The sequence below is a fragment of the Oncorhynchus mykiss genome, chromosome 16, assembly GCF_057628025.1.
Source record: "Oncorhynchus mykiss isolate SJ-2025 chromosome 16, ASM5762802v1, whole genome shotgun sequence".
NCBI classification, from domain to species: domain Eukaryota; kingdom Metazoa; phylum Chordata; class Actinopteri; order Salmoniformes; family Salmonidae; genus Oncorhynchus; species Oncorhynchus mykiss.
Window position 1 is genome coordinate 59,179,806 of NC_143037.1, and position 26,685 is coordinate 59,206,490.

At 41.6% G+C, this 26,685-nt stretch overlaps 2 protein-coding genes across 10 annotated transcripts; both read left to right on the plus strand.

Moving 5' to 3' along the window:
* The first annotated feature begins 6,394 nt into the window (after nucleotides 1-6,394).
* Nucleotides 6,395-13,154, plus strand: LOC110492374 (prostaglandin E synthase 3). The gene is made up of 8 exons (XM_021566632.3): nucleotides 6,395-6,566; nucleotides 10,165-10,278; nucleotides 10,408-10,477; nucleotides 10,597-10,695; nucleotides 11,524-11,661; nucleotides 11,791-11,847; nucleotides 12,065-12,092; nucleotides 12,257-13,154. Coding segments are annotated over exons 1-8 (528 nt in total). The 5' UTR covers nucleotides 6,395-6,564; the 3' UTR covers nucleotides 12,277-13,154.
* A 4,236-nt stretch (nucleotides 13,155-17,390) lies between these two features.
* LOC110492376 (uncharacterized) lies at nucleotides 17,391-26,117 on the plus strand. Of its 9 annotated transcripts, none has more exons than XM_090203516.1 (4): nucleotides 17,391-17,758; nucleotides 21,176-21,305; nucleotides 22,126-22,959; nucleotides 24,449-26,117. In XM_090203516.1, the coding sequence occupies exons 2-4, from the start codon at nucleotides 21,176-21,178 to the stop codon at nucleotides 25,426-25,428; spliced, it is 1,944 nt and encodes a 647-aa protein (XP_090059642.1). In that variant the 5' UTR covers nucleotides 17,391-17,758; the 3' UTR covers nucleotides 25,429-26,117. The 9 variants fall into 9 exon arrangements, with proteins under 9 accessions (XP_090059642.1, XP_090059644.1, XP_090059647.1 ...); XM_090203518.1 differs by having other exon boundaries at nucleotides 17,392-17,758; nucleotides 21,176-21,653; XM_090203521.1 differs by having other exon boundaries at nucleotides 17,392-17,758; nucleotides 21,176-21,645.
* The last annotated feature ends 568 nt before the right edge of the window (nucleotides 26,118-26,685 follow it).

The window sequence follows — 26,685 nt, forward strand, 5'->3', positions numbered from 1 at the left end:
GACTTCTTCCCCATCAACGCACGTGCATAATCTTCGTGTTGTCAGCTAACCCATCTATAGTGAATGGAAAAATCTTTGTGTAAATAATTATTTCTAATGGTAGCCTACTGTACCCCAGTCGGCCTTCAACTTCAGGTACTCAATGAGATTGGGCAGCAACACTGAGCTACCCTGCAACATCTTTTCCTGGAGTATCTCAAACTGCATGTTGTGTCTCCATGAGACACCATTTTAACTGACTTTGGCTTGATTTCGCTATTTGAGTCTTCACATAGAAAATAATTGGTGTCACGTAATCGATGGCTTTATCCTTTCATATATACCGTCATTGATCCCTACCACTTACATGTGAAATCCTCTTATATCCTAAATTAATTTCCTCCTTTTCTTGCTAACTTTCCTTTCCTCTTTTCCTTGCTCCCATTTCCTCCTTTCCTAGCTTCATTTCCTAATAGACTAGCTTCCTTTTCTAACCTCCTTTCCTTCCCTATCTCCTTTCCTAGGACCCTTCCTCTTTTCCTAGCTCCCTTTCCTTTACTATTTTTCTTTCCTAGATTAATTTCCTTCTTTCCTTACCTCTTCCTAGCTCAATTTCTGTTCTGCCTTTCCTATTTTCCTTGCTACCTTTCCTTCCCTACTTCCCGTTCCTCTTTCCCTAATTCCTTTCTTTACTTGCTCCCTTTTCCTAGGAAGCTAGGAAAGGAGGAAAAGAAAGCAGAAAGGAATCTAGGAAAGAGAAGTTCATGTGTGTTGTAGGGATTAACCACGGCCAGTAGATGGCGATAGGATTGGTTTTAGTGACGGGCTACTTTTAGTCACAGGCTGCTCAGCTGGATACTATTACATTGTTGGAAAAGGAACCGCAAGTAATGGTGCTTTCAAGACAACTGGGAACTCGAAAAATCATGACGCCGGTGATCTTCAGGTCAGAAAGCCGGAGCTCTAGAAAGAGGCCCGAGTTCCAGACTTGGGATTCTGATTTGGATGACTGTTCAAAATCACTTTTCCCACTCGTTTTTTCAGCTTTCACAGTTGTCTTGATTGCACTGAAGTCGGAAGTCGGAGATTTCCGAGGTCCGAGTACCCGTTTGTATTTAACGAGGCATAATCATTTCACTGTTACACCTGTTGTCTACTAAGCATGTGACAAATGCAATGTTATGTTATTAGATTTATTGGAATGTTCTAGAAACGTTACATTTGCATTAGCCGAGTCATGGCGTCATTGGTGGTGCCAAGTTCCCAGTTGTTTTGAACACGCTATCAGTCGCAATACCATACAGAGGAGGAATGACGGGGAAAAGAGAGGCAGAGGAGTTCTAAGAGAGAGCAGGAGGAAGTGGGTGAGCTTGAGTCGATTAAGGGAGATGGTTTGTTAAAAAAGAATGGTAGAGTGAGTTGAAGACGAGGAGAAATTTAAGTGAATGAGGGTGAAGTATTGGAGGTGGTAGGTGTGAAGTTCTCAGAGCCTGAGGGTTGCACCGAGGGTCCGGATAAAGATGAGTCTGACAGTAGGAGGGAAGTTTTTTGAAAAAGTGATCCATTTTTGTCTGATCCATTTGTGGTTTCAGAGGGGTTGTAACAGATTTGGATTCTGTGGAATTGGTGAGGGTAACCAGAAGTGGTCTTGTGATAATTGTTTGTGTTTCTGTTGGTCAGAGGGAGCAGGTGCTCCATGTTAAACGAATGGGGGCAAGACATGTGACTTGTTTTGCTCTAAAGAAAAGGCCAACATTGAATGGAGTGATTACTGGGGCAGCAGTAAATGTGAAAGCTGACCAACTAAAGGGGAAGATTGATTCCTGGTGTTTGTGATGCTCGTAGTTTGGTGCAACGCAGACAGGGTGGGGTGAGTGGTGAAACAGAGTCATTGTCTGTTCTTTTCAGTTTTGAGGTTGAGTCTTTGCCCAACAAAGTAATGTTAGGATATATATATTATCCTGTACGAGCTTTTGTGCCGAATACATTACGTTGTTACAGGTGTCAAGCTTATGGGCATGTGGCAGCAGTGTGTAGGAGGGAAGTGTGCAGAAGGGAATGAGACAAAGGAATGTGTAGCATTGGGGAAAGTAGTGGTACGTGTTAATTGTATGGGTGCCCATGGGGCTGGGGACCAGAAATGTCCTGTGCGAGAGAGGCAGGTTGATGTTTCCAGGGTTAGAGTAGTGCAGGAGTTGTAATATTCTGAGGCAGTGAAGAAAGTAGAGGAAGATGGGTCAAGGGGGAGGGATCATGAAAGGAGTGGTGTGTTTTTAATTGTTAAAAATTATTATTATTATTATTTTTTCTTCCAGCTTTATTTAACCAGGTAAGCTAGTTGAGAACATGTTCTCATTTACAACTGCAACCTGGCCAAGATAAAGCAAAGCAGTGACACAAACAGCAACACAGAGTTACACAGAATAAACAAGCGCACAGTCAATAACACAATAGAAAAAAAGAACTTCTAAATACAGTGTGTGCAAATGGTATGAGGAGGTAAGGCAATAAATAGGCCATAGTAACGAAGTAATTAGAATTTAGCAGATTAACACTGGAGTGATAGATGTGCAGATGATGATGTGCAAGTAGTGATACTGGTGTGCAAAAGAGCAGAAAAGTAAATAAAAACAATATGGGGATGAGGTAGGTAGATTGGGTGGGCTATTTACAGATGGACTATGTACAGCTGCAGCGATCGGTTAGCTGCTCAGATGGTTGAGGTTTAAAGTTAGTGAGGGAAATATAAATCTCCAGCCTCAGCGATTTTTTTGCAATTCGTTTCAGTCACTGGCAGCAGAGAACTGGAAGGAAAGGTGGCCAAAGGAGGTGCTGGCTTTGGGGATGACCAGTGAGACATACCTGCTGGAGCGGGTGCTACGGGTGGGTGTTGTTATCGTGACCAGTGAGCCTAGGTAAGGCGGCGCTTTACCTAGCATAGACTTATAGATGACCTGGAGCCAGGGGGTCTGGCGACGAATATGTAGCGATTGGTGGTGGGTGGTATAAGGGGCTTTGGTAACAAAACGGTTGGCACTGTGTTAGACTGCATACAGTTTGCTGAGTAGAGTATTGGAAGCTATTTTGTAGATGACATTGCCAAAGTCGAGGATCGGTCTGATAGTCAGTTATACTAGGGTATGTTTGGCAGCGCGAGTGAAGGAGGCTTTGTTGCGAAATAGAAAGACGATTCTAGATTTGATTTTGGATTGGTGATGTTTGATATTAGTCTGGAAGGAGAGTTTACAGTCTAACCAGACACCTAGGTATTTGTAGTTGTCCACATATTCTAGGTCAGAACCTCCCAGAGTAGTGATGCTGGGCGGGCAGCGAATGGTTGAAAAGCATGCATTTGGTTTTACTAGCGTTTGCTCTTGCGTTGGAGGCCACGGAAGGAGTGTGGTATACAGTGCCTTCCACTAATATTGGCACTCTTGGTAAATATGAATAAAACGGCCTGTGAAAAAAATGTATATTTATCCTCTTGGTATTATATATATTCATAAAACTCTAACCTTAAATTAAAGTCAAATATTTTAAAGGAGAAAAAAAAATCTTATCATAAAACAAATATTTTTATCATATATGTGTGCCACAATTATTGGCACCCCTTCATTCAATACTTTGTACAACCTCCCTTTGCCAAGATAACAGCTCTGAGTCTATAATGCATATTGAGGTTGGAGAACACATGGCAAGGGATCTGAGATCATTCCTCCATACAGAATCTCTCCAAATCCTTCAGATTCTGAGGTCCACGATTGTGGACTGTCCTCTTCAGCTCATCCAACAAGTTCTCTATGGGGTTTAGGTCAGGAGACTGGGACGGCCATGGCAAAACCTTGATTCTGTGATCAGTGAACCATTTTTGTGTTGATTTTGAGGTGTGCTTTGGTTCATTGTCCTGCTGGAAGATCCAACCACAGCTCAGTTTAAGATTCCTTCTAGAAGCAGTCAGGTTTTGATTTAATATCTGCTGGTACTTAATTGAGTCCATGATACTATGTATCCTAACAAATTGTCCAGGGCCTTTGGAAGAAGAACAGCCCCACAATATCAAAGATCCATCACCATACTTCACAGTGGGGATGAGATACTTTCCTGTATGGCTATCTTTCTGTCTATGCCAAACCCACCTCTGGTGTAAAAAAAAAAAAAAAGAAGCTATATTTTGGTCTCATCTGACCATGGAACCCGGTCCCATTGAAAGATCCAGTAATGTTTGGCAAACTGTAGGCACTTGAGTTTGTGGTTTGATGACAGCAAAGGCTTTTTATGGCAACCCTCCTAAACAAGTTGTGGTTATGTAGGTGGCAGTAGTTAATAGTTTTGGAGACTTTCTGACCCCAAGACCCAACTGACGTCTGCAATTCTCCAGCTGTGATCCTTGGAGATTTTTTGTCCACTCTAACTATCCTCCTCACTGTGCGTGGGGTCAATATAGACATACATTCTTTTTCAGGCCGATTGTTAACCTCTCCAGTTGCTTTAAACTTCTTAATTATTGCCCTGATTGTGGAAATGGGCATTTTCAACCGTTTGAGATATTTTCTTAAAGCCATTTCCTGATTTGTGCAGCTCAACAATCTTTTGTTGCACATCATTACTGTATTCTCTGGTCTTTCCCATAGTGATTGATGGCTATGGGAACTTGGCCTGTGTGTCACCTCATATTTATACCCCAGTGAAACACCAAGTCATGGCTTACCACTTAACCATTCCTAATCACTCAGGTGAACTTAAAATCGTAAAATATGAATGGGAATATAGTTAGATTTTACTTATAAGAATTTCTCGGGGTGCCAGTAATTGTGGCAGACATGTTTTGGAGAGAAATATTTATTTCACAATTTTTTTCAATCATTTTACTTCAATTAAAGGTTTGATTTTTGTGAATATTTTTTAGAATATTTTTCACAGCCCATTTTGCTCATGTTTACCATGGGTGCCAATATTAGTGGAGGGCACTGTATATCTGTACCAGTACAGAGGGATTAATCAACAAGTGATATATGTTCCAGTAAGATTGGATTTTTGGCATTTATAGCAATGGTTATCAACTGTACTGCAGGGATGGAACATAAGTCGCAGAAATAAAGGTTGTGGTGGCAGCTGCAGAGGTATTTTGTGTGTGCAAGATTTGATGTCAGAGTTACAGGGTGTGTTAAGTGGTGGTGTCCCATTATTTCAGGCTGTTGGACTAAATAGATTTAAATAGTGGAGTATGGTATTTATTTATTTTTAATTGTGAGTGTAGTTGGATGGTAGAGTTTATTTTTAAATTAAGCAAAGTATAAAGGTGTAATACTCCAGTGTAGTAGGTGGCGGTAATGCAACATTTATTGAATGCCAACTGCCGTTAAACCTCATCAAAGAAGTAGTCGCAATACCAGAGGTTCTTCTTGCTATCCTACCTTGATGTCTTCCTCAACCAGTGATAGATCTAGGGTTGCTTGAGAGGGTAAGAGATGTTGAGGAAGGAGTAGATTCAGTTGTAAGTGAACATTTAAGAACACTATGCTTTCTTGAACATATTCACAGATGGATCTACGGACCCTAAAACAGGGAAGACAGAAGCAACTTTTAGTGTTCCTGAATTTAAGGTGGCAGTGACAAAAAGAGCAACGGATGATTTATCTGTTTACACAAGGGAGTTGTTGGCCATACTATTGGCTGCAGAGTGGGTGGAGGTGGTGAGGCCAGACAGGGTAGTCATCTTCTGACTCCTGTGCAGCACTGATGCGCTTAAATTCATGTATGTCTTAGAGCAGACAGGATGTATTGTATGAGGTTTTGCAGTGTTTGTATAGGGTGAAACAAATGGCGGTATTTGTGACGTTCCTCTGGGTACCAGCTCATGTGGGAGTAGATGGGAATGAGGAAGTGGATATTATTGCCAAGCAGGCTCTTAAACGTCCTAATGTTGAGATGGAATTATCAATCAGTAAAGCAGAAGTCAAGGGATTAATAAGAACAGTGGTTAAAAATGAGTGGCAAGAGTTGTGGAACAGTGATAGTAAGAGAAGACACCTGTATAAGATCCAGGAGAGGGTGGGGGCAGGGAGGTCTACAGGCTGAGACTGGCACCCACAGGGCTAAATAGTACATTGAAAGTGGTGGGGAAACATCGACTGGGAGGTGTGATCATATTCAGGAGGAGATGGAGACAGTGGAACATAATTCTATTTCAGTGCACTTGTTATTAGATTTGAGGAGTAATGGGGTTGAAGAGCCAGGATTAAATGAACTGCTGAAGACCTTTTCAGGGGATGTGGTATTTAATTATGTAATTCGTTTCCTTAGGAAGACGATATTATTTGGGAGGATTTAGACCTTCACTGTCTCTGGTCCACACTCCAGTCCAGTTGGTGGCGGTAATGCACCTTAAAGTTGGTTGCCAACCGAGATATAAAATCCACAGAAAAAGAAGATACACAGTCCGCGACTCATAGAAACGGTGGCTTTGCAGTGTATGGATATAGCACATTTTTGTACAGCCCATTGAAACGAAATCCCCATAAGGACAGTATTGTAAATTAATTTTGTATCCCCAAGGAGAAAGCTATCACACATCTACAACAAGACATGTAAGTTTGATGAATTGCGAGCTTCTGTAAAATGTAGTCCGCAAGAGCACGTTAGCGCCACTAGCTAGCTAACGTCGTTGGTTTCGTTAAGGTTATGGCAAGTTAGCTACCTAGCATACCAACATGCTTTTACGAAAGGCGGGAGGGACGCCTAGCGACGATGGGCCTTGTTAGGTATCTGTTGGCTGCCAAGCTAGCTCATTTAAATGCAAGTCATTGAATATAATCATGCGAATGTCGATCAGTTGATTTGCTAACTAGCTAGCTAGTAACGTTAGAAAATAAATGTTTTAAAAAAAGAAGCTAGTACTAGTAACTAACGGCAAGGATTGAACTAGCTACTAACGTTAACCAGATTTAGAAACTGTTTAACCAAACTGAATACAACGAGGTTTCTTTCTATGCTCACATTGTTCAGTCATGGGCTAAATTCCCCTGCTAGCCAAATATACGCTAGTTATCTAACGTTAGTTAGCTAATGATGGAAGTTGGCTAGGTAGTGGTCAAGTGCACCGCATGGCATGTGGTGTGCATTCCACCCCCCCCCCCCCCCCCGAGTTAACGTTAGCTATAAAATATATTTGCTAGTTACCTAACACAACTGATTAATTAACTATTATATTAGCATGTTGATCGATCCCCATGGTTGTTTCCCACATTTGAACTGAATCCAATCATGACATGTTAAGGTTACTAACACACTAGTTAGCGAAGTGCTCTGATTATAAGTAACTTTAGTTTTATTCTAATGATGAATGACTGACAGTTTAAATTAACAAAATGTTTACATACATACTATGCACATAGATAATGTCCAGTTAATCTCAACAAAATGAAAGGTTGGTCATCCTACTGCCGGCTGCTAACTGTAAGGAAGCCAAGAGAGATGGCTAACTAGCCAATGATACATAATGCTCATTAATGGATGTCCTAAAGTAGTGAAGTGCATTTAACATCAATTGTCAGTATGGTAAGATAAATGTGATTAATCTTAGGCAGTGAGGGCAAAAGTCGTCTTAAAGCTCTGGTTTAGCCCATGTCATTGACAGCCTACAATGCTTACTTTTGACTTTGAACAAGAATATGGAAGGAATGTGTAACTTTAGCTATCTAGATCACTATTTAGTCAGTCAGGCCTTAATCAAATCTTGATCATTCATTGGTGCATTGGGGCTATTTTTCACTACAGCATCACATGAGAACACTAAAGCAGGAAGTAGCTAATTTCATAAACATTTAATGTTTTTATATCAGTTGAGTTTGCACGTTTCAAGTTAATGTCTCTATCTCTGACCTCAACAATGCAGTAATAAATAACAATATAATACTAAAAATAAAAGGGTAGAACAAAAACAAGATGTAAAAACACGATAAAGTAAGCAAGCATACTATATACAGGGTCAGTTCCAGTACCATATTTACAATGTGCAGGGTTATGGTTTTTTATTAGCCTGTTATTTTATTTCACTTAGTCCAGCATGTTGGAGCTTGAAGCCTAAGATTGTCACTGTATCCTATAATCGTGCCTGTACATGTGACTTAAACACTTTGAATCTGAGAGGTAGATATGTATAGGGCTAGGTGAGTAGGCATCACAATATATGATAAACAGAGTAGCAGCAGTGTATATGATTGTGTGTAGAGTCAGTATAAATGTGCATGATCAAATTATGGAGTGTGTTGGAGTGCCTAGTGTTTAGGGCCCTGTGAGTGTGCATAGAGAATAAAATACAAAGGTCAACTCAGTCTGTGTACCTATTTAGCGGTCTTGTGTCTTTTTACATTTTATTTAACTAGACAAGTCCGTTAAGAACAACTCCTTATTTACAATGACGGCCTAGGAACAGTTGGTTAACTGCCTTGTTTAGGGGCAGAACGACAGATTTTTACATTGTCAGCTCGGGGTTTTGATCTAGCAACCTATCGGTTACTGGCCCAGCGTTCTAACCACTAGGATACCTGCCGTCGCATGGGGATAGAAGCTGGTCAGTAGCCTGTTAATCGGACTTGATGCACCAGTACCGCTTGCTGTGCGGAAGAAGAGAGAAGTCTATGGCTTGGGATTTTAACTTTTTTTCCCGGGCCTTTCACACTGCCTGATACACAGGTCAGGGAGCTCGGCCCCAGTGATGTAATGGGTTGTCCGCACCACCATCTGTAGCGCCATGTGACGGAGAGCAATGCTATTGCTGTTTGTAACATATTTTGTGCTGCTACCTTGTTGTTGCTACCATGCTGTGTTGTGTGTTGCTGCCTTGTCTTAAGTCTCTCTTTATGTAGTTGTGTTCTCTTGTTGTGATGTGCGTTTTGTCCTATTTATTTTTTTAAATATTTTTTTTAATCCCCTGTCTCCGCAGGAGATCTTTTGCCTTTTTGGTAGGTCGTCATTGTAAATAAGAATTTGTTCTTAACTGACTTGCCTAGTTAAATAAAAAAAATGCCATACCAAGCAGTGATGCAGCCAGTCAAGATGCTCCCAATGGTACAGCTGTACAACTTTTTGAGGGTTCACGCCAAACCTTTTCAATCTCCTGGTGGGGAAGAGGTGCTGTCGCACCTTCACGACTGTGCATGTTTGTGGACCGTTGAGTTTTTCGTGATTTGGACATACATGAACTTGAATCTCTTGATCCGTGGGTTAATGTGGTGGAGGTGATGTTGCCTACCCTCACCACCTGGGGCCGCTCCACCAGGAAGTCCAGGATTCAGTTGCAGAGGGAGATGATCAATCCCAGGGTTCTGAGATTGGAGGGGACAATGGTGTTGAATGCTGAGCTGTAGTCAATGAACAGCATTCTCACATTGGTATTCCTCTTATCTAGGTGGGTGAGGAAAGTGTGGAGTGCAATTGAGGTTGTCATCTATGGATCTGTTGGGGCGGTATGCAAATTGGAGTGAGTCTAGTGTTTCGGGGATGATGGAGTTGATGTGTGCCATAACCAGCCTCTCAAAGCACCTTATGATTACAGATGAGTGCTACAGAGTGGTAGTCATTGTGGCATGATGCCTTAGAGTTCTTGAGAACAAGAATGATAGTGGTCATCTTAAAACGTGGGGATTATACCCGCCAACTATTATGCGCATGCTCAGAGAACATGCTCAGGAATACCATCGGGCCTTGTGGAATTGATCTGATTAAAGACTTTACGTATGTCGGTCTCAGAGCGAGATCACCCAATCTTCTGGGTCAGTGACAGCCCTCACACTCGGAAGGATGTCATGGTCAAAGCGTTCATAAAATCCATTGAGTTTGTCTGGTAGAGAGGTATCTGGGCAGATCACCGCTGGGTCTTTTGTCATTCGCAATGGATGTAGCCCCTGCCACATGCGGCGAGTGGCGAAGCCTGTGTAATATAATTCCACCTTATTCCTATATTGTCCTTTAGCTCGTTTAATGACTGCGGAGGTCATAGCGGGACTTCTTGAACTTGTTCCTGTTCTCAGCCGTAGACTCAGGGTTGTCTGCAGTAGCCCTATCCTCTAGTTTAGCGCCAACTTGTGTTAATCCAGGGCTTTTGATTGGGTAAGCGGCTAACCTTAACTGTGGGGGATAACGTTGCAGATGTCTTTCATTGAGTTTCTTCATCTGTGTTCCCAGGCATCCGGCGACTGCTAAGTGGTATGACAGGCGGGACTCCGTCTACATCGAGTTCTGCGTAGCGGACAGCAAGGATGTCAAGATCAATTTCGAGGAAGCAAAGTTTGTTTTCAGGTGAGTTATAACTTCTGTCAGTGGAGGTTTAAAGGAGAAGTTTGGCTAACTGCTCTAGGCATTTGATAATTCCTCTAATTCAGTTTGTCACATTTATGCTGAATTTCCTTTCACCCCTCCCTTTACCAGTTGTCTTGGAGGAACTGATCAAGTCAAACATGAGAACGAAGTAGACCTTTTCGAAGGCATTGATCAAAATGTGAGTAACTTCATTGCATTGTCTTCAGGACAAGATGCAGATTGCATCTGACAAGATATAACTAAGGGGACTTAGGTTTGCAGCATGGAAATGTTCATGTATCTCTCTTGTACACACAGGAATCCATACACAAACGCACAGATCGGTCAGTGTTGTGCTGTTTAAGAAAAGCTGAACCTGGGAAAGCGTGGCCTAGGCTAACGAAAGAGAAGGCTAAGGTTAGTGATGGTGTATAATATTTTGTTCCATAATATATACACTAAATGGCCAAAAGTATCTTGACACCCTTTCAAATTAGCGGATTTGGCTATTTCAGCCGTTGCTGGCGGATGTATACAATTGAGAACACCGCCATCCGATCTCCGTAGACAAACATTGGCAGTAGAATGGCCAGTGCTGAAGAGCTCAGTGACTTTCAACATGGCACTGTCATGGAATGCCACCTTTCCAGCAAGTCAGTTGTTCAAATGTCTTCCCTGCTAGAGCTGCCCCAGTCAACTTTAAGTGCTATTTTTGTGAAGTGGTAATGTCAAGGAAGTTTTAGGCAACAAGCTCAGAGAACAGGACTGGCGAGTGCTGAAGCATGTAAAATAATTCTGTCCTCAGTTGTAATACTCACTACAGAGTTCCAGGAGAACTGCTCCCTGACAGGGATGGAAACAAATTTGTTTACAAAATTTGAGAGTAATAAGCATATTGAGAATATTCTTGTGCTGATGTTGCTTTTCATTAAGGCCATTCTACTGCCAATGTTTTATGGAGATTGCATGGATGTGTGCTTGATTTCATACACCTGTCAGGAATGGGTGTGGCTGAAATGGGTGTCCACATAGGGGTGTCCACATACTTTCGTATGTAGTTATATTAGTTATCTATATATTTAACTAGTATATCTATATAGTTAATTTAAATGCACATTTTCTGTATTTGGTACATAATTGATTTTGGAACACTGAACTCTAAATGCATGTAAGGAGCCTGGAAGATGACATCCTCCAAACGAGCATCTGCAATGCCTTTTTGTCATGTAAGATATTCCTCAACAGTTAACTTGGCTCAGCGTCGACTTTAACAACTGGAAGGACTGGGAGGGCGACTCAGACGAGGAACTAGGCAACTTCGATAATTTCCCAGAGGGGGGAGATGGGGATATGGCATTCAACACACAAGAAGCGATGGCTAAAGTAAGGGCCCTAGGGCAAACTGAACTTGCACTTGAATGCTGTATGAAAGGTTGGGCAAAGATTGTACAAGTAATATATGCCAACATGATGATATTTGTTTCCGGCTGTTCTGTGTGATTCTGATTGCAGATGATGAACAACATGGGAGGGGAAGACTGCCTACCTGATCTAGATGATGTTGATGATGTAAGAGCTTTTCTGTGGAGTTCCTTCTTTCCCTCAGTATCACTTGGCTTAATACAAAAACATGTCTCACGCTAGCCGTGTCCCTCTTGTGTATGGGTTTGCTAATGAATGATCAGTGTCTCTTCAGAATGTGTGGGACACAATATGCACTTGCAAAACCTTAATTGCAATGGTCATATTCCGCTTGATTGCATGCTTTTTTTCTATTCCTGTTTAGGACGAGTCTGCAGATAGTGACGATGAAAGTAAGCAAAATGTTTTCTGACCAGATACTGAGCTTTCGAATGACATTTTATACCCCGACATCCCTTAACCCTGAAAATGTAATGATGCAAAATGTGCCATGAGAAGTATATTTTTTTGACCATGTTTACTTTACATTATTTTTAATTATTGGTTTTATTTTCAGAAATGCCTGATTTGGAATAAAAGGCCTCAAAATCCAGGAAGTCGGGATGGAAGGCAGGAGGAATCATCAAGACTATCTTGAAATATAAGGCAGTGGGTAAAAACACTGTACATGAGTCAGTAGCCATATTTAAATCCAGAGCTCTTTTCCAATCAGTCCACTGAAGGTTAATGTCTATAGTGTTGTACGGAGCAGCAGTCTCCACTTCCATTTGCAGTGCTGCACTCTTGGCATATCCTGTTTTACTATTAATTGTTACAAGTAAGCATTCATGATTTGTTCTGAAGTACTGTATAGTAATCATCCTCAACCTAGAAAACAATACATGTGAAGGCATTTATGAGCAGTTGACTAATGTTATGAAGTGTAATTAAACGGACAAATGTTTTACACCCCCCGCCTCATGGATCTGTGTTTGAAGTTAGTTGATCAGGTTACAATTTCTGTTTGGTTCCCTCTTGTGAGCTGCCTCCTGTGGCATATAGATAGTGATCAGAGAAACAGTTAAAAGTTTCAGTACCTTAGCCTTTAAACTTACATGTTTCCCCTTTCCTCCTCATCTGTTAAATCGTTAAAACAGTATATCAATGTTCATAAGATTTGAATGTTCTGAAATTCTGTCTTAATGTTCTCGGATATACATTTTATGGTACCAGTTATTTTTTACTAATTCCATATTGATATTATCTAACAGCAGATCACATGAAGGCAAAATCAAAGGAGGCTTGAAGCTCGGTTTGGCAAACATCTGGTTGTTTTTTTTTTACTTTCAAGAATCTTTCCATCTGTTTAGAGTTGTCAGAGTACATTACAATACTCCTGGGTCTTGTGTGGTGATGGGGGTTATGACATGGTAAACCTGTGTATTGACCAAATTAAACTTGCACTGTCAAGAAAATGAGATGTGTAGTTATTGGTGTGTATGTCAAACCTGTAAAGTTATCACATGCTTAAGCACTTCAAATGATGTTGAGTTACACTGGAAAATATATTTTTTTTGTCTACATCGTTCTAAGAAACTAAGACTCGTGTTTCCCATGGTGCAAGTGTTTGAAGACTGGCTATGCATGTTTCGTGCCAAATACGTTTTTGAAAAGACACTGCTTTCAGTGGTGTGACTTTTCATACATTGGAAATGGGAGGACATGGCTACTGTACTTCATTAATCACTGTTTACCAAAACAAATGACCAAGAATACTGCATAGAGGTGTGTTTCTCAACCATCTCAAGACATCTGATCAGCTTCTCACTGTAGGTAAATAGCCTAGAAATAATTCTGCTCCATGTTTGCTTTCATTTAGATTTGGGTATGTCATTTTAGGAGAGTATTTAAAAAAGGGGGTGGATCCTTTATCACTCACCCACCCCTTCCCTAAAATGAATGCTTTGCGCCCCAGCACCAGAGGGGGTTGTACATACACCAGAGCTTGCGTGCGCGCTAGTTCCCTTATATTTATAGGCTACATAACCTGGTCTAATCAACGTTTGAGTATATATTGTACCGTTGGTTATCAAAATAGGTTCTTTCAGTATGAAAAGTTGGAAATGTTCTTGTGAAATAGAGAGAATGACATCACTGACCGACATGCAGATGACCACCTGCTACCATAGGACATAGGGAAGGGTAAAATATGGCCAACAAACTGTTTGTATAAAAACATTCAATGTAGTTAATGTACAATCATATGCCTAATTGATTACAATAACATTTGAACAGGGCCATATAATAGTATACTGTGGGGAAAAATGGCACAACATACAGTTTCATTTGTCTGGCAATTTGTAATGTTACGTCACCCTCCCAACTCCGCGCCATCTCAGCATCACTTTCTGTAGCAGCATTCTGACCAGACACCTTTTGCGCTCTAATGATTCCAAGAGACATCCCATTCGGTCCTTGAGCCGGCCTTTGTCTTCGGTATTGAATGAGAATAATTAAATAGTTGTGCCTTGAAAGATGTGTAAAACGATTAGGAACTGCGAGACAATAGGGGGTTGCGCGTTGAAAGAGCAGGTGATCACATGAGACATAAACATAAAATCCAGATGGAGCTGAATGATGATTAGTCGATTAATCAGGCTGTAATACACAAATACTTGATATGTACAGCCTGAAACTAATGTCAGCAAAATCGTGTAAATGTTCCTCACAAGCCAGAATGTTCAATAAAATTACATTTAAACTTACTCTATCGGTTGTCTGTGGTCTGCTCTTCAGCTGCTTGAAATTTGAGACAATGTATACGGTAAAGTATTGTAATATACTTTTACATGATTTTGCAGTCATTTCCCCTATTAATCTGTAATTACACTAACATGCATACCTATTTTTAAATTACATGGTATACCTGGATTTTTGTGTGTAGTCTAAAAGTACAGGTAGGCCCTACATCCAATTATTTACAGTGCATTTGGAAAGTATTCAAACACCTTCACTTTTTCCACATTTTACATTACAGCCTTATTCTAAAATTGTTTAAATTGTTTTTTTCCCCTCATCAATCTACACACAATACCCCATAATGACAAAGCAGAAACAGTTTTTTTGAAATGTTTGCTTTTTTACAAAAAATAAATAACTGAAATATCACAATTACATAAGTATTCAGACCCTTTACTCAGTACTTTGTTGAAGAACCTTTGGTAGTGATTACAGCATCGAGTCTAATTGGTTAGGATGTTACAAGCTTGGCACACCTGTATTTGGGGAGTTTCTCCCATTCTTCTCTGCAGATCCTCTCAAGCTCTGTCAGGTTGGATGGGGAGCTTCGCTGCATAGCTATTTTCAAGTCTGGACTCTGGCTGGGCTACTCAAGGACATTCAGGGACTTGTCCCGAAGCCACTCATGCATTGTCTTGGTTGTGTGCTTAGGTTTGTTGTCCTGTTAGAAGGTGAACCTTCTCCCCAGTCTAAGGTCCTGAGCGCCCTGCAGCAGGTTTTCATCCAGGATCTCTCATTTCTTTTCCTGTCTAGTTTTCCAGTCCCTGCCGCTGAAAAACATCCCCACAACATGATGCTGCCACCACCATGCTTCACCGTATGGTGCCAGGTTTCCTCCAGACGTGACGCTTGGCATTCAGGCCAAAGAGTTCAATCTTGGTTTCATAAGACCAGAGAATATTGTTTCTCATAGTCAGAGAGACTATGAAATGTTTTAAATTTCACCCTTGCACACTCTTGGCATTTCCTCAACCAGCTTCATGAGGTAGTCACCTGGAATGCTTTTCAATTAACGTGTGCCTTGTTAAAAGTACATTTGTGGAATTTCTTTCCATCTTTATGCGTTTAACCCAACCTGTTGTGTTGTGACAAGGTAAGGGTGGTATACAGAAGATAGCCCTATTTGGTAAAATACCAAAGTCCCTATTATGGCAAGAACAGCTCAAATAAGCAAAGAGAAACAACAGTCCATCATTACTTTAAGTCATGAAGGTCAGTCAATCCAGAACATTTCAAGAACTTTGAAAGTTTCTTCAAGTGCAGTCGCAAAAACCATGAAGTGCTACCATTAAGCACTGCCACAGGAAAAGAACACCCTGAGTTACCTCTGCTGCAGAGGATAAATTCATTAGAGTTAACTGTACCTCAGATTACAGCCCAAATAAATGCTTCACACAGTTCAAGTAACAGACACATCTCAACCTCAACTGTTCAGAGGAGACTGTGAATCAGACCTTCATGGTCAAATTGCTTTTTTGGACACCAAAAAGAAGAAGAGGCTTGCTTGGGCCAAGAAACACGAGAAATGGACATTAGACTGGTGGAAATCTGTCCTTTGGTCTTATGAGTCCAAATTAGATTTTTTATGGTTCCAATTGCTGTGTCTTTTTTAGACAGAGTAGATGAACGGATGATCTCTGCATGTGGGGTTCCCACTGTGAAGCATGGAGGAGGAGGTGTGATGGTGTGGGGGTGCTTTGCTGGTGACACTGTGATTTATTTAGAATTCAAAGCACACATAATCAGCATGTGTATCACATTATTCTGCAGCGATACGCCATCCCATCTGGTTTGCGCTTAGTGGGACTATCATTTGTTTTTCAACAAGACAATGACCCAACACACCTCCAGGCTGTGTAAGGGCTATTTGACCAAGAAGGAGAGTGATGGAGTGCTGCATCAGATGACCTGGCCTCCACAATCACCTGACCTCAACCCAATTGAGATAGTTCGGGATGAGCTGGACCACAGAGTGAAGAAAAAACAGCCAACAAGTGCTCAGCTTATGTAGGAACTCCTTCAACTGTTGGAAAAGCATTCCAGGTGAAACTGGTTGAGAGAATGCCAAGAGTGTGCAAAGCTGTCATCAAGGCAAATTGTGGCTACTTTGAAGAATAAAGTATAAAAGATTAAAGTATAAAAGTATAAAATATTTGTGTAACACTTTTTTGGTTACTACATGATTCCACATGTGCTATTTTATAGTTTGATGTCTTCCCTATTGTTCTACAATGTAGAAAATTGTTTTTAAAAAAAAAATTGTAGGTGTGTCCAAACTTTGGACTGGTAATGTAGAATTTTGTCCTGTATAATTTTATTAATTCTTATGGAAGACTGCTCCAACTGGAGAGTGCCAATATGGCTGACCGGTGGCTACAAAGTCTTTTGATGTCCAATTCAACCACACCAGCCACTGCCTGCTCACCATGCTATCATCCAGAAGGCGAGGTCAGAACAGCTGCATCAATCTGGGACCGAGAGACTGAAAAACAGCTTCTATCTCAATGCCATCAGACTGTTAAATAGCAATCCCTAGCACATTCAGAGGCTTCTGCCCTATATACATAGACTTGAAATCACTGGACACTTTAATAATGGAACACTAGTCACTTTAATAATGTTTACATAATTTGCATTACCCATCTTATATGTTTTACTGTATTCTATTCTACTGTATTTTAGTCTATGCCGCTCCGACATTGCTCATCCAAATATTTATATATTCTTAATTCCGTTCCTTTACTTTAGATTTGTGCGTATTGTGTGAATTGCTGTGAAATTGTTAGATATTACTTGTAAGATATTGCTACACTGTTGGAGCTAGAAACACAAGCATTTCGCTACACCCACAATAACATCTGCTAAACCTGTATGTGAGCAATACAATTTGATTTGATTTACATCGTATCAGCATTATTTTTTGTCAAATGACAGTCAATGAACTAAGTAGACCAGACACAACTGCTATTGCATTGGTGTTTATGGGAGACCCACCCCGTTAAGTCGACCGGAACTGATCATTATTTTCAATAGTAAACGGCCTGAGTGAACTATCTTAATTTATCCGTCGGTTCACCCATTCACTTCTTCTTTCGGCTCGATGTATTTATCTTCTGTGATCATCGCTGCGCTCGAACACAAGCCATGTTTTCTCATTTGAAACCCAAAGGTTAGCGAATACTGTACCTGATTTATTTACATAGCCTGTACCTACTTCAGCCATATTTGTTCACTCGGATGATAAAATACATCAGTGCCTTTGAAATCCAAGGATTACAAGGTTAGTCCGTTTAAATTACATTTTCTGTCAAACTTTTGATGTGTGTGTGTGTGTGTGTGAGGGAGGATGATGCGGTCTCACAATATCTCAGGTGAATAAAGCGAAAACAATGTGCGTTTATTAGCTAACTAACAAAAGACACGCTCAGAAACTTACACGATACTCCAGGACAACTGATGTTGTTACTCTCCACGTGTTTCATCAACTAGCTATCATCGCAAAAGTTTAAAGAGTACAGACCTGCTGTGAATGTATTATAAATTAGTTACACTGCGTTGTAGTGAACATCTGTTGATTATTGTCAATAACCTTTAATTTAGCATGATCTTATAAGGGTCTAGAGGTGTCGAATAATATGTTGAAACTATGAGCAACTTAAATAATTTTAACCCGATTGTGTTAAATGTAGTTACATCTCACTAACGAACTCCTTGTTGGATTGTTTTTTGTTGCAGTGTACAGTAACGTTAGAAAGATATCAAATCAGATGCTAACTAGATAACGCTAGATAGGCCTAACGTTAGTTGGAAATGAAGTTAACCATTGGGTGGCGAGTTTTGAATGAAAGCTAATTTAGCTAGCTAGTCAAGAAATGGACAATAACAAAACTAAACATGTTTAGCTATGCAACTGCTCGTGCCACCTTTTAATTAAATTACACTATCGTTTAGCCCTTTTTTGTTTTCGTTATTGACAGTTTTTTGATAAGCAACTGGATAGCGGGATCTTTTAGCTAGCAAACAACCAACTTCAATGTGACAAGTTAAATAACGTGTCATGGTTACATTAGCTCGCTATCATGAAAGACTGCAATAGCTAGTTTGCTGACAAGTTGAGTATTGGATGAGAGATTCCGGTCTATGCAGAGAGGCGATATCAGAAACAGCGCATGGTCACGTGTAGCAGAAAGCCTTGCTAGTAAGCAATGACAACCGAATCTAATTTTCTGTCGTTAGAAATTAGGTAATAAATGATTAACTACGGAAGTTGTCTGTTTTCAAATTGCAATTTTAATATATTTGTGACATGGTTAATATTTGTGGCGAGCTAACATAGCTTAATGAAGCCAATGTTTTCAACTAGCTAATGTTCGCTGCTTCATGCTAATATGCGTTTATCGTGGGATGGATGTTGAAAACGCAGGTAAACATTAGGAGGAAGGAGGACCATCCTCCTCAGTGAATTTCATAAAAATTGTAAAACATTTGTAAAGTTTTTATTTTTAGATAAAACTATACTAAATGTATTCACGTCACCAAATAATTCATTAAAACCCACTGTTTTGCAATGAAGGTCTACAGTAGCATAAACAGCACTCTGTAGGGTAGCTTCATGGTGTAGCTGGGGGATAGCTAGTTTCCGTCCTCCTCTGGGGAGGCTTATGGTTCTCACCTCCTTCCATAGACTTGCACAGTCCTCCGAGTGATTAGAGCTCTTGCAACAAAAACTGACTTTCTTTTCTCCACCCAATCAGATTATCAGTGAATGATTCTAGTATCGAATGCATAAGCCACAGCTAGCTAGCACTGCAGTGCATAAAATGTGGTGAGTAGTTGACTCGAAGAGAGAAAGACAATAGTTGAACTAATTCATTTATTTCAAAATGAAGGAGAAGCAAGGGAGAGAGAAAGATACTTATTTTTTTCTTGAGTTTCTCTTACTTAGCTAGGAAATGCAGCTAGCTAGTTCAGCCTACTCTAACACGCTTCTCAAACAGAGAGATGCTATGTTAGCTAGCTGGCTATGACTATCCAACACTGGAACTCTTCCAAGTCAAGGTAAGCTTTTGATTTCACAAATGTATTGCCATCAGGGCCCGCCGGTGTAAGTGCTACACTGCTCACTGACTGTATACTGTAATGTTACTGCATGATTGTAGCGAGTTTACTAATGCATTAGTTCTATTAGCTATGTTGACTGATGTTACTTTAGCTAATATGGTGACAACGATGTAGGCTGTGTGTAGCAGTTATGATATATGGTTTTGCTTGGAATGTTTTTTTTTTGCCTGGTCACGTACAGCTGAAGTGTTGTTCATTGAAGTCCACAAGCGAATGGAAAAGGTGAGAGGAGGAGAGCGCATAGGAATACAATGTGGCTACTATGGGCTGTGTTTACACATGATCAGGCGTGTATTCATTCCGCCTGTTCTGTTGAAAAACGTTTCTTAAACGGAAGCAAATGGAACGACACAGGGATAAACACCTGAATTTGTCCAATAGAAATTGTCGTTTGCAACTGATGAACTAATGATTACACCCTAGATCAGCTAGATGCAGGCAAAAGTGTGCAAAGTGGTATTGAATGTGTCACTGTGTCACTGTCTGTCCAAAATGTTTCTCTCGACCTGTGTAAACTTTAATTCATAGGTTAGGTTGTAGCAACCTCATGATGGGTATTGGGCAAATAAGAGTATCATGTAGTAGCATAATCCTATCGCTGTTAAGATATTCCATTCCCTATATTCAATGTAACAACGATAGGACATGATACTCTTATTTCCCCTTTACCCATCATGAGGTTGCTACAACCTAGCCTATCCACAGTCATCCAATATGCTATAATAGAAATAAAGCCATGCTCATGATGTACAAGCAAAGCTAATGTTATATTGTTTGAAAGTAGCTAGCTAATAAATGTATAACTACTGAAGTTGTCTGTTTTCTAATTGCAATTACCATCGCTTTGTTATATATGGCCAAGATTTGTGGTGAACTCGTGAGCTAGCATAGCTTAATGAAACCAATGTTTTCAGCTAGCTAGTGTTAGTTAACTCTTAATGCTAATATTATGCGTTTATCGTGGGATGGATGTTGACAAACGCAGTTAAACGTTGGGTTTACGAACAGTCAGACGTTCTGTACAATATGTAGCTAGCTACTTGTTGAAAACCACGATATACCTTTTTCAATGTATAGCTAGATTTCTTGAAAACATGTCTCGCAGACCAAAATATTGTCGTTCCCCCGCTGTCAAAATGGGTTCGCTGTGCTTTAACGTAGATCAACCCGTGGCGTATATTGCATGAGTGTGCTGGCCAGAGCATCCCTGCTTCTCTAACTGCGACATGTTGTGGAAGTGCAACGTTATATGTCGTCCTCAACGTGTCATCATTCATAGCAATCTTCAGGCTTGCCAGCGCCTGCATTGTAACCAATACATTTTAGTGTATGGTTCTAGCTAGTTATTTTATTTATTTTAAAAAATCACATAGTATTTGTTGTTTAGTTTATACTGCTCACTTATTTTATTAATGGGAACCATCCATTGCATGTGTATTCTGCTTGTAAGAATAGACCATGAGACAGCTGCAGGGAATTTCTGTGAATTTTATTTTATGTTCAGGATCAAATATTTTTTCCTTAAATATTTACTGTTTTTCTTCATGACTTGTTGTCTTTGCTACCTGTTTTTCAGATGGAGGCGAACAACTATTTCAACTATGGCACCCACTCCTCTGTGTCTGTTAACTCAGGACTGAAACTCTCCTCAGGGGATTCTGTCTATACTAATGGGTCCTCCATGAGTTTCCCTCAGCAGGAGAAGAGTGAGTACAGCACCTTGTGCTGGGGACAATAAAAGGCCACTCGAAAATGTGCAGTTTTGTAACAAAACACAATGCGACAGATGTCTGAAGTTTTGAGGGAGCCAGCAATTGGCATGCTGACCTGCAGGAATGTTCACCAGAGCTGTTGCAAGATAATTTAATGTTAATTTCTCTACCATAAGCTGCCTCCAACGTCGTTTTAGAGAATTTGGCAGTATGTTCAACTGGCCTCACAACTGCAGACCATGTGTAACCACGCCAGCCCAGGACCTAGACATCCGGCTTCTTTACCTGCAGGATTTCTGAGACCAGCCCACCGGACAGCTGATGAAACTGAAACGTATATCTGTCTGTAAAAAAAAACTTTTGTAGGGAAAAACTAACTCTGATTGGCTGGGCCTGGCTCCCGAGTGGGAGCAAGGCCCACCCATTACTGCGCCTCAGCCCAGTCATGTGAAATCCCTAGATTAGGCCCTAATGAATTTGTTAATTGACTGATGTCCTATGAACTGTAACTCGGTAAAATTGTTTAAATTATTGCATGTTGCGTTTTACATTGTTGTTCAGTGTATATCAATAACTGATTTAAATGAATATCGCTCTGCCCCAGTCTTTTCACCCCTTTTATAATGAGCAAGAGATTGTATCTAACTCTAGAGCAGGTCTTTGGTGTATAAGCAATTCATTCATGTAACTTCACACCTCAAATTTTCTAGAGAATTTATGATTGTGCAGGATGCATGATGTGTGAATTGAACACTCTGAAAAATGAATTATCTGACCCGTCTTCTCTTACTCTTGTCCCTGACCACCTTTGCAGATATGAACGGTGAAATGAATGTGAATGGCAGCACTACTGTAATTGGGTCCAGTGTGCCTGGCTCCCAACCTCCAACAGCCCCATACCCTCATATGAGCAACCACCACCACCAGAGTAGCATGGGCTACGACTACCTGTGGGGAGGACAGCCACAATACAGCCCAGCCATGAGCTTGTCTCCTGGGCATGGCATGCACCAGAAGCAGCCTCCCACTGGGGTGATGCAGCAACAGAGCCAGCAGCATTTCCAGGGTCACGGACAGTACCAACTGAACGGGGGCATGCCTGGGTCCCGTCAGCCCCCCGTGGTGCCACCCCCAAACATGACTCTTACAGGGGGCCAGTACTGGAACAGGGTTAACCCGGGGCAACAGCAGAGCAGCGCAGCCATGGCAATGGGGTATAACTCGCACAGCGTGTACGGGGCCTACCAGAGCCAGGTGCACCCTGGGATTGCGCCCTCACAGCATCACCAGCAGCAGCCTCCACAGCCACCCCCTCAGCAGCACCAGCAGCAGCAGCAACCTCAGCACTACAGCATGGTGTCCAACGGGATTCCCTACTACCAGCACCAGCCCCAGCAGCCATCTCTTCCCGCTCCACAACCTCAGGCTCAGATGATGCCCCCTACCTCCCAGAATTTCACCCCTCCACAGGGAAGCCCCCAGCACCACCAGATGGGCCGGGGGGGCACAGGCAGCCCCCTCCCCATGGCGGTGTCCTCTGTCCCCATGATGTCACCCTCGACAATGGCGGATAGTGGATCGCCCCAGAGCCAGACCAGGGAGAGGAGTCCCCATGGTGGTTCTGTAGCGATGCCAGCTGTCATGCAAGGTGAGATGCACATATTTACACTGGTTTCAAGTCTTCTGAGTAACCTAACCCCTTCTATTTTATAGCACGGAAGAAGTGTTTCATATTTCTGTGGTCGCTAGATACATGGCGCTGTTTCTACAGATACTGTATCACAAGAGTTTGAACTTCCGGTTTCAAAGCCATTTTTCAATTACTTAATTTTCTTTCAATTAGGCCTTATCTGCTAATTTAGTAATCAGTGTCTCAGCTGTCAGTGATTGAATTCGCATAGCAGATTTAAAACCTCTACAGGATTGGTGGGTCCCCCTTGGGACTTTTGAGCTGACGTAGGCTAATGTGATTAGCATGAAGTTGTAAGTAACAAGAACATTTCCCAGGACATAGACATATCTGATATTGTCAGAAAGCTTACATTCTTGTTAATCTAGCTGCACTGTCCAATTTACAGTAGCTATTACAGTGAAATAATACCATGCTATTTTTTGAGAGTGCACAGTTATGAACTTAAAGTTATTAATAAACCAATTAGGCACATTTGGGCAGTCTTGCCACAAAATGTAACAGAAATGCAATGGTTCATTGGCTCAGTCTAAAACATTGCACATACACTGCTGCCATCTAGTGGCCAACATCTAAATGTGCCTGGGCTGGAATAATAAATGATGGCCTTTGTCTTGCATTACACAGATGATGGTGCAAAAAAAACAGTTGGTTTTCTAATGTGTTATATTCTCCTACATTCATTTCACATTTCCACAAACTTCAAAGTGTCTCCCTTCAAATGGTATTAAGAATATGCATTTCCTTTCTTCAGGTCCTGAGCTACAGGCAGTTAGGCATTTTAGGCAAAAATTGAAAAAAAAAAGGGGCCGAAAAAAGGGGTTTTTAATGTCAACACTGTAAACTGTTTCCATGACAGAACTGAAACCGTGTTTGCATATTCTGTCATCTCAGTTTGATAAGAGACATTTTCTGACGAGAGGACATTTTTTGTGGAAAGGAATAAGGATGTGTCAGCTGGATTCCTTCTAACACAGGTTACAGTATGGACAAGTCCCAAAAAGTTTAGGAAAGTCACCTCTTGCAGTGGTTCGAGATGTAGGCTTATCTATAGGTCATTCATTGTTCCTGTTTGACTGTAGTTAGCTCTCCATGTCAGAGAACCTTACTTGTTTCCTGGTTTGGACCCTGGCCTGTATCTCCTGAGAGAAATCATGTTGTAAATCTCACCTCACATATTTCCTGATTCTCAACCACTGTAGTCGGGTGTAGCTCACCTCCAATTTAGTGTGCACCACAATACATAGCGAAAAACTCCTGGCCCTTCATACAGGCAATATATTTATTGTCATCTCACTGAAGTGGAACGCTGGCATGCATAAGATTGTCGACAAGGTGTTTTATAAAAGCTCCATCTGCTCTTCAGATTCCCTCCTTTGAATTGCCTTGCCGCTGCTGTGTTTTGTTCTTGTCATTTCTAATGGTCTGACTGTTTTGTGTTCCCTAGTGCGGATGAGTGAAACGTTTAAGGATGTGGATAAAGGCTACAATGGGATGGAGAGGGCGTCTGTCGCCCAGCGGCTGCCTAAAAGCGACAGCTACCCTCCCAAGCCCCCTGGACCTCCCATGGGACCCACCAGTGACTACTGCCAGCGCTCCAAGCAGCCAATGGCCCAGCACCATGAAATGACTACCTTAGCGAGGGAGTCTGCGCTGCCTGAGCCTCCACACTTGATGTCGGCGCCTCCCCTTGTGGTTTCCACACCTCCTTTAGCTAAGGCAGCAACCCCTCCTAGGGTCTCCGCAGCTGCACACAAGCCTAAGATCACAATACGCAATGCCAAGCGTCGGCTGGAGTGGTGTAAAGCTCGCCGCCATTGGACTCTGGAGCAGTGGAAACGTGTTCTCTGGAGTGATGAATCACGCTTCACCATCTGGCAGTCCGACGGACGAATATGGGTTTGGCGGATGCCAGGAGAACGCTACCTGCCTGAGTGCATAGTGCCAACTGTAAAGTTTGGTGGTGGAGGAATAATGGTCTGGGGCTGTTTTTCATGGTTCGGGCTAGGCCCCTTACTTCCAGTGAAGGGAAATCTCAATGATACAGCATACAATGACATTCTAGACGATTCTGTGCTTCCTACTTTGTGGCAACAGTTTGGGGAAGGCCCTTTCCTGTTTCAGCATGACAATGCCCCCGTGCACAAAGCGAGGTCCATACAGAAATGGTTTGTCGAGCTCGGTGTAGAAGAACTTGACTGGCCTGCACAGAGCCCTGACCTCAACCCAATCGAACACCTTTGGGATGAATTGGAACGCCGACTGCGAGCCAGGCCTAATCGCCCAGCATCAGTGCCTGACCTCACTAATGCTCTTGTGGCTGAATGGAAACAAGTCCCCACAGCAATGTTCCAGCATCTAGTAGAAAACCTTCCCAGAAGAGTGGAGGCTGTTATAGCTGCAAAGGGGGGACCAACTCCATATTAATGCCCATGATTTTGTAATGAGATGTTCGACGAGCAGGTTATGTACGGATCCGCAGTCTCCACTTCCATTTGCAGTGTTGCACTCTCGGCGAGTAAGCGTTCATGATTTGATCTGATGTACTGTATAGTAATCATTCTCAGCCTAGGAAAGGAATACAAGCAGTTGCCAAATGTAATGAAATTAAACAGAGTAATCTGCCCCCCCCCTAACCATTTACAGTTTTTGTTTGGTTCCCTCTTGTGAGCCCCCTCCTGTGGCATATAGATAGTGATCAGAGAAACAGTTAAAAGTTTCAGTACCTTAGCCTTTAAACTGACATGTTTCCCCTTTCCTCCTCATCTGTTAAATCGCTAAAACAGTCTATCAATGTTCATAAGATTTGAATGTTGTGAAATTCTTTCAGGCATCTGTCTTATTGTTTCTCCCAAATATACATTGTTTTACTAATTCCATATTGATATTATCTAACAGCAGATCACATGAAGGCAAATTGAAAGGAGGCTTGAAGCTCGGTTTGGCAAACATCTAGTTGTTTTTGTTTTTTTACCTTCAAGAATCTTTCCATCTGTTTAGAGTTGTGTCAGAGTACATTACAATACTCCTGGGTCTTGTGTGGTGAGGGGGTTGATGGGGGATATGACATGGTAAACCTGTGTATTGACCAAATTAAACTTGCACTGGCAAGAAAATATGAGGTAAATGTGTAGTTATTGGTGTGTATGTCAAACCTGTAAAGTTATCACATGCTTAAGCACTTCAAATGATGTTGAGTTACACTGGAAAATATATATTTTTGTCTACATCGTTCTAAGAAACTAAGACTCGTGTTTCCCATGGTGCGAGTGTTTGAAGACTGGCTATGCATGTTTCATGCCAAATACGTTTTTGAAAAGATACTGCTTTCAGTGTTGTGTGACTTCCCATACATTTCCAATGGAAATGGGAGGACATGGCTACTGTACTTCATTAATCACTGTTTACCAAAATAAATTACCAAGAATACTGCATCAAGCGGTGTTTCTCAACCTTCAGACATCTGATCAGCTGCTCACTGATGTAGGTAAATAAATATCCTAGTGGCCTCCCGAGTGGCGCAGCAGTCTAAGGCACTGCGTCACTACAGACCCAGATTCGATCCATCTGTGAACAGGAGACCCATGAGGGGGCGCACAATTGGCCCAACATTGTGTTAGGTGAGGGTTTGGTCGGCCGGAATGTCCTTGTCCCATCACGCTCTAGCGACTCCTTGTGATGGGC

Coding starts and splice junctions, on each gene's coding strand:
- LOC110492374 (XM_021566632.3), top strand. Junction 10,279..10,407: donor GAAGCAAAGTTTGTTTTCAG/GTGAGTTATAAC, acceptor TCCCTTTACCAG/TTGTCTTGGAGGAACTGATC. Junction 11,662..11,790: donor CACAAGAAGCGATGGCTAAA/GTAAGGGCCCTA, acceptor TTCTGATTGCAG/ATGATGAACAACATGGGAGG.
- LOC110492376 (XM_090203516.1), top strand. CDS start 21,176: ATGGAGGCGAACAACTATTTCAACTATGGCACCCACTCCTCTGTGTCT. Junction 21,306..22,125: donor TTTCCCTCAGCAGGAGAAGA/GTGAGTACAGCA, acceptor CCACCTTTGCAG/ATATGAACGGTGAAATGAAT. Junction 22,960..24,448: donor GATGCCAGCTGTCATGCAAG/GTGAGATGCACA, acceptor TGTGTTCCCTAG/TGCGGATGAGTGAAACGTTT.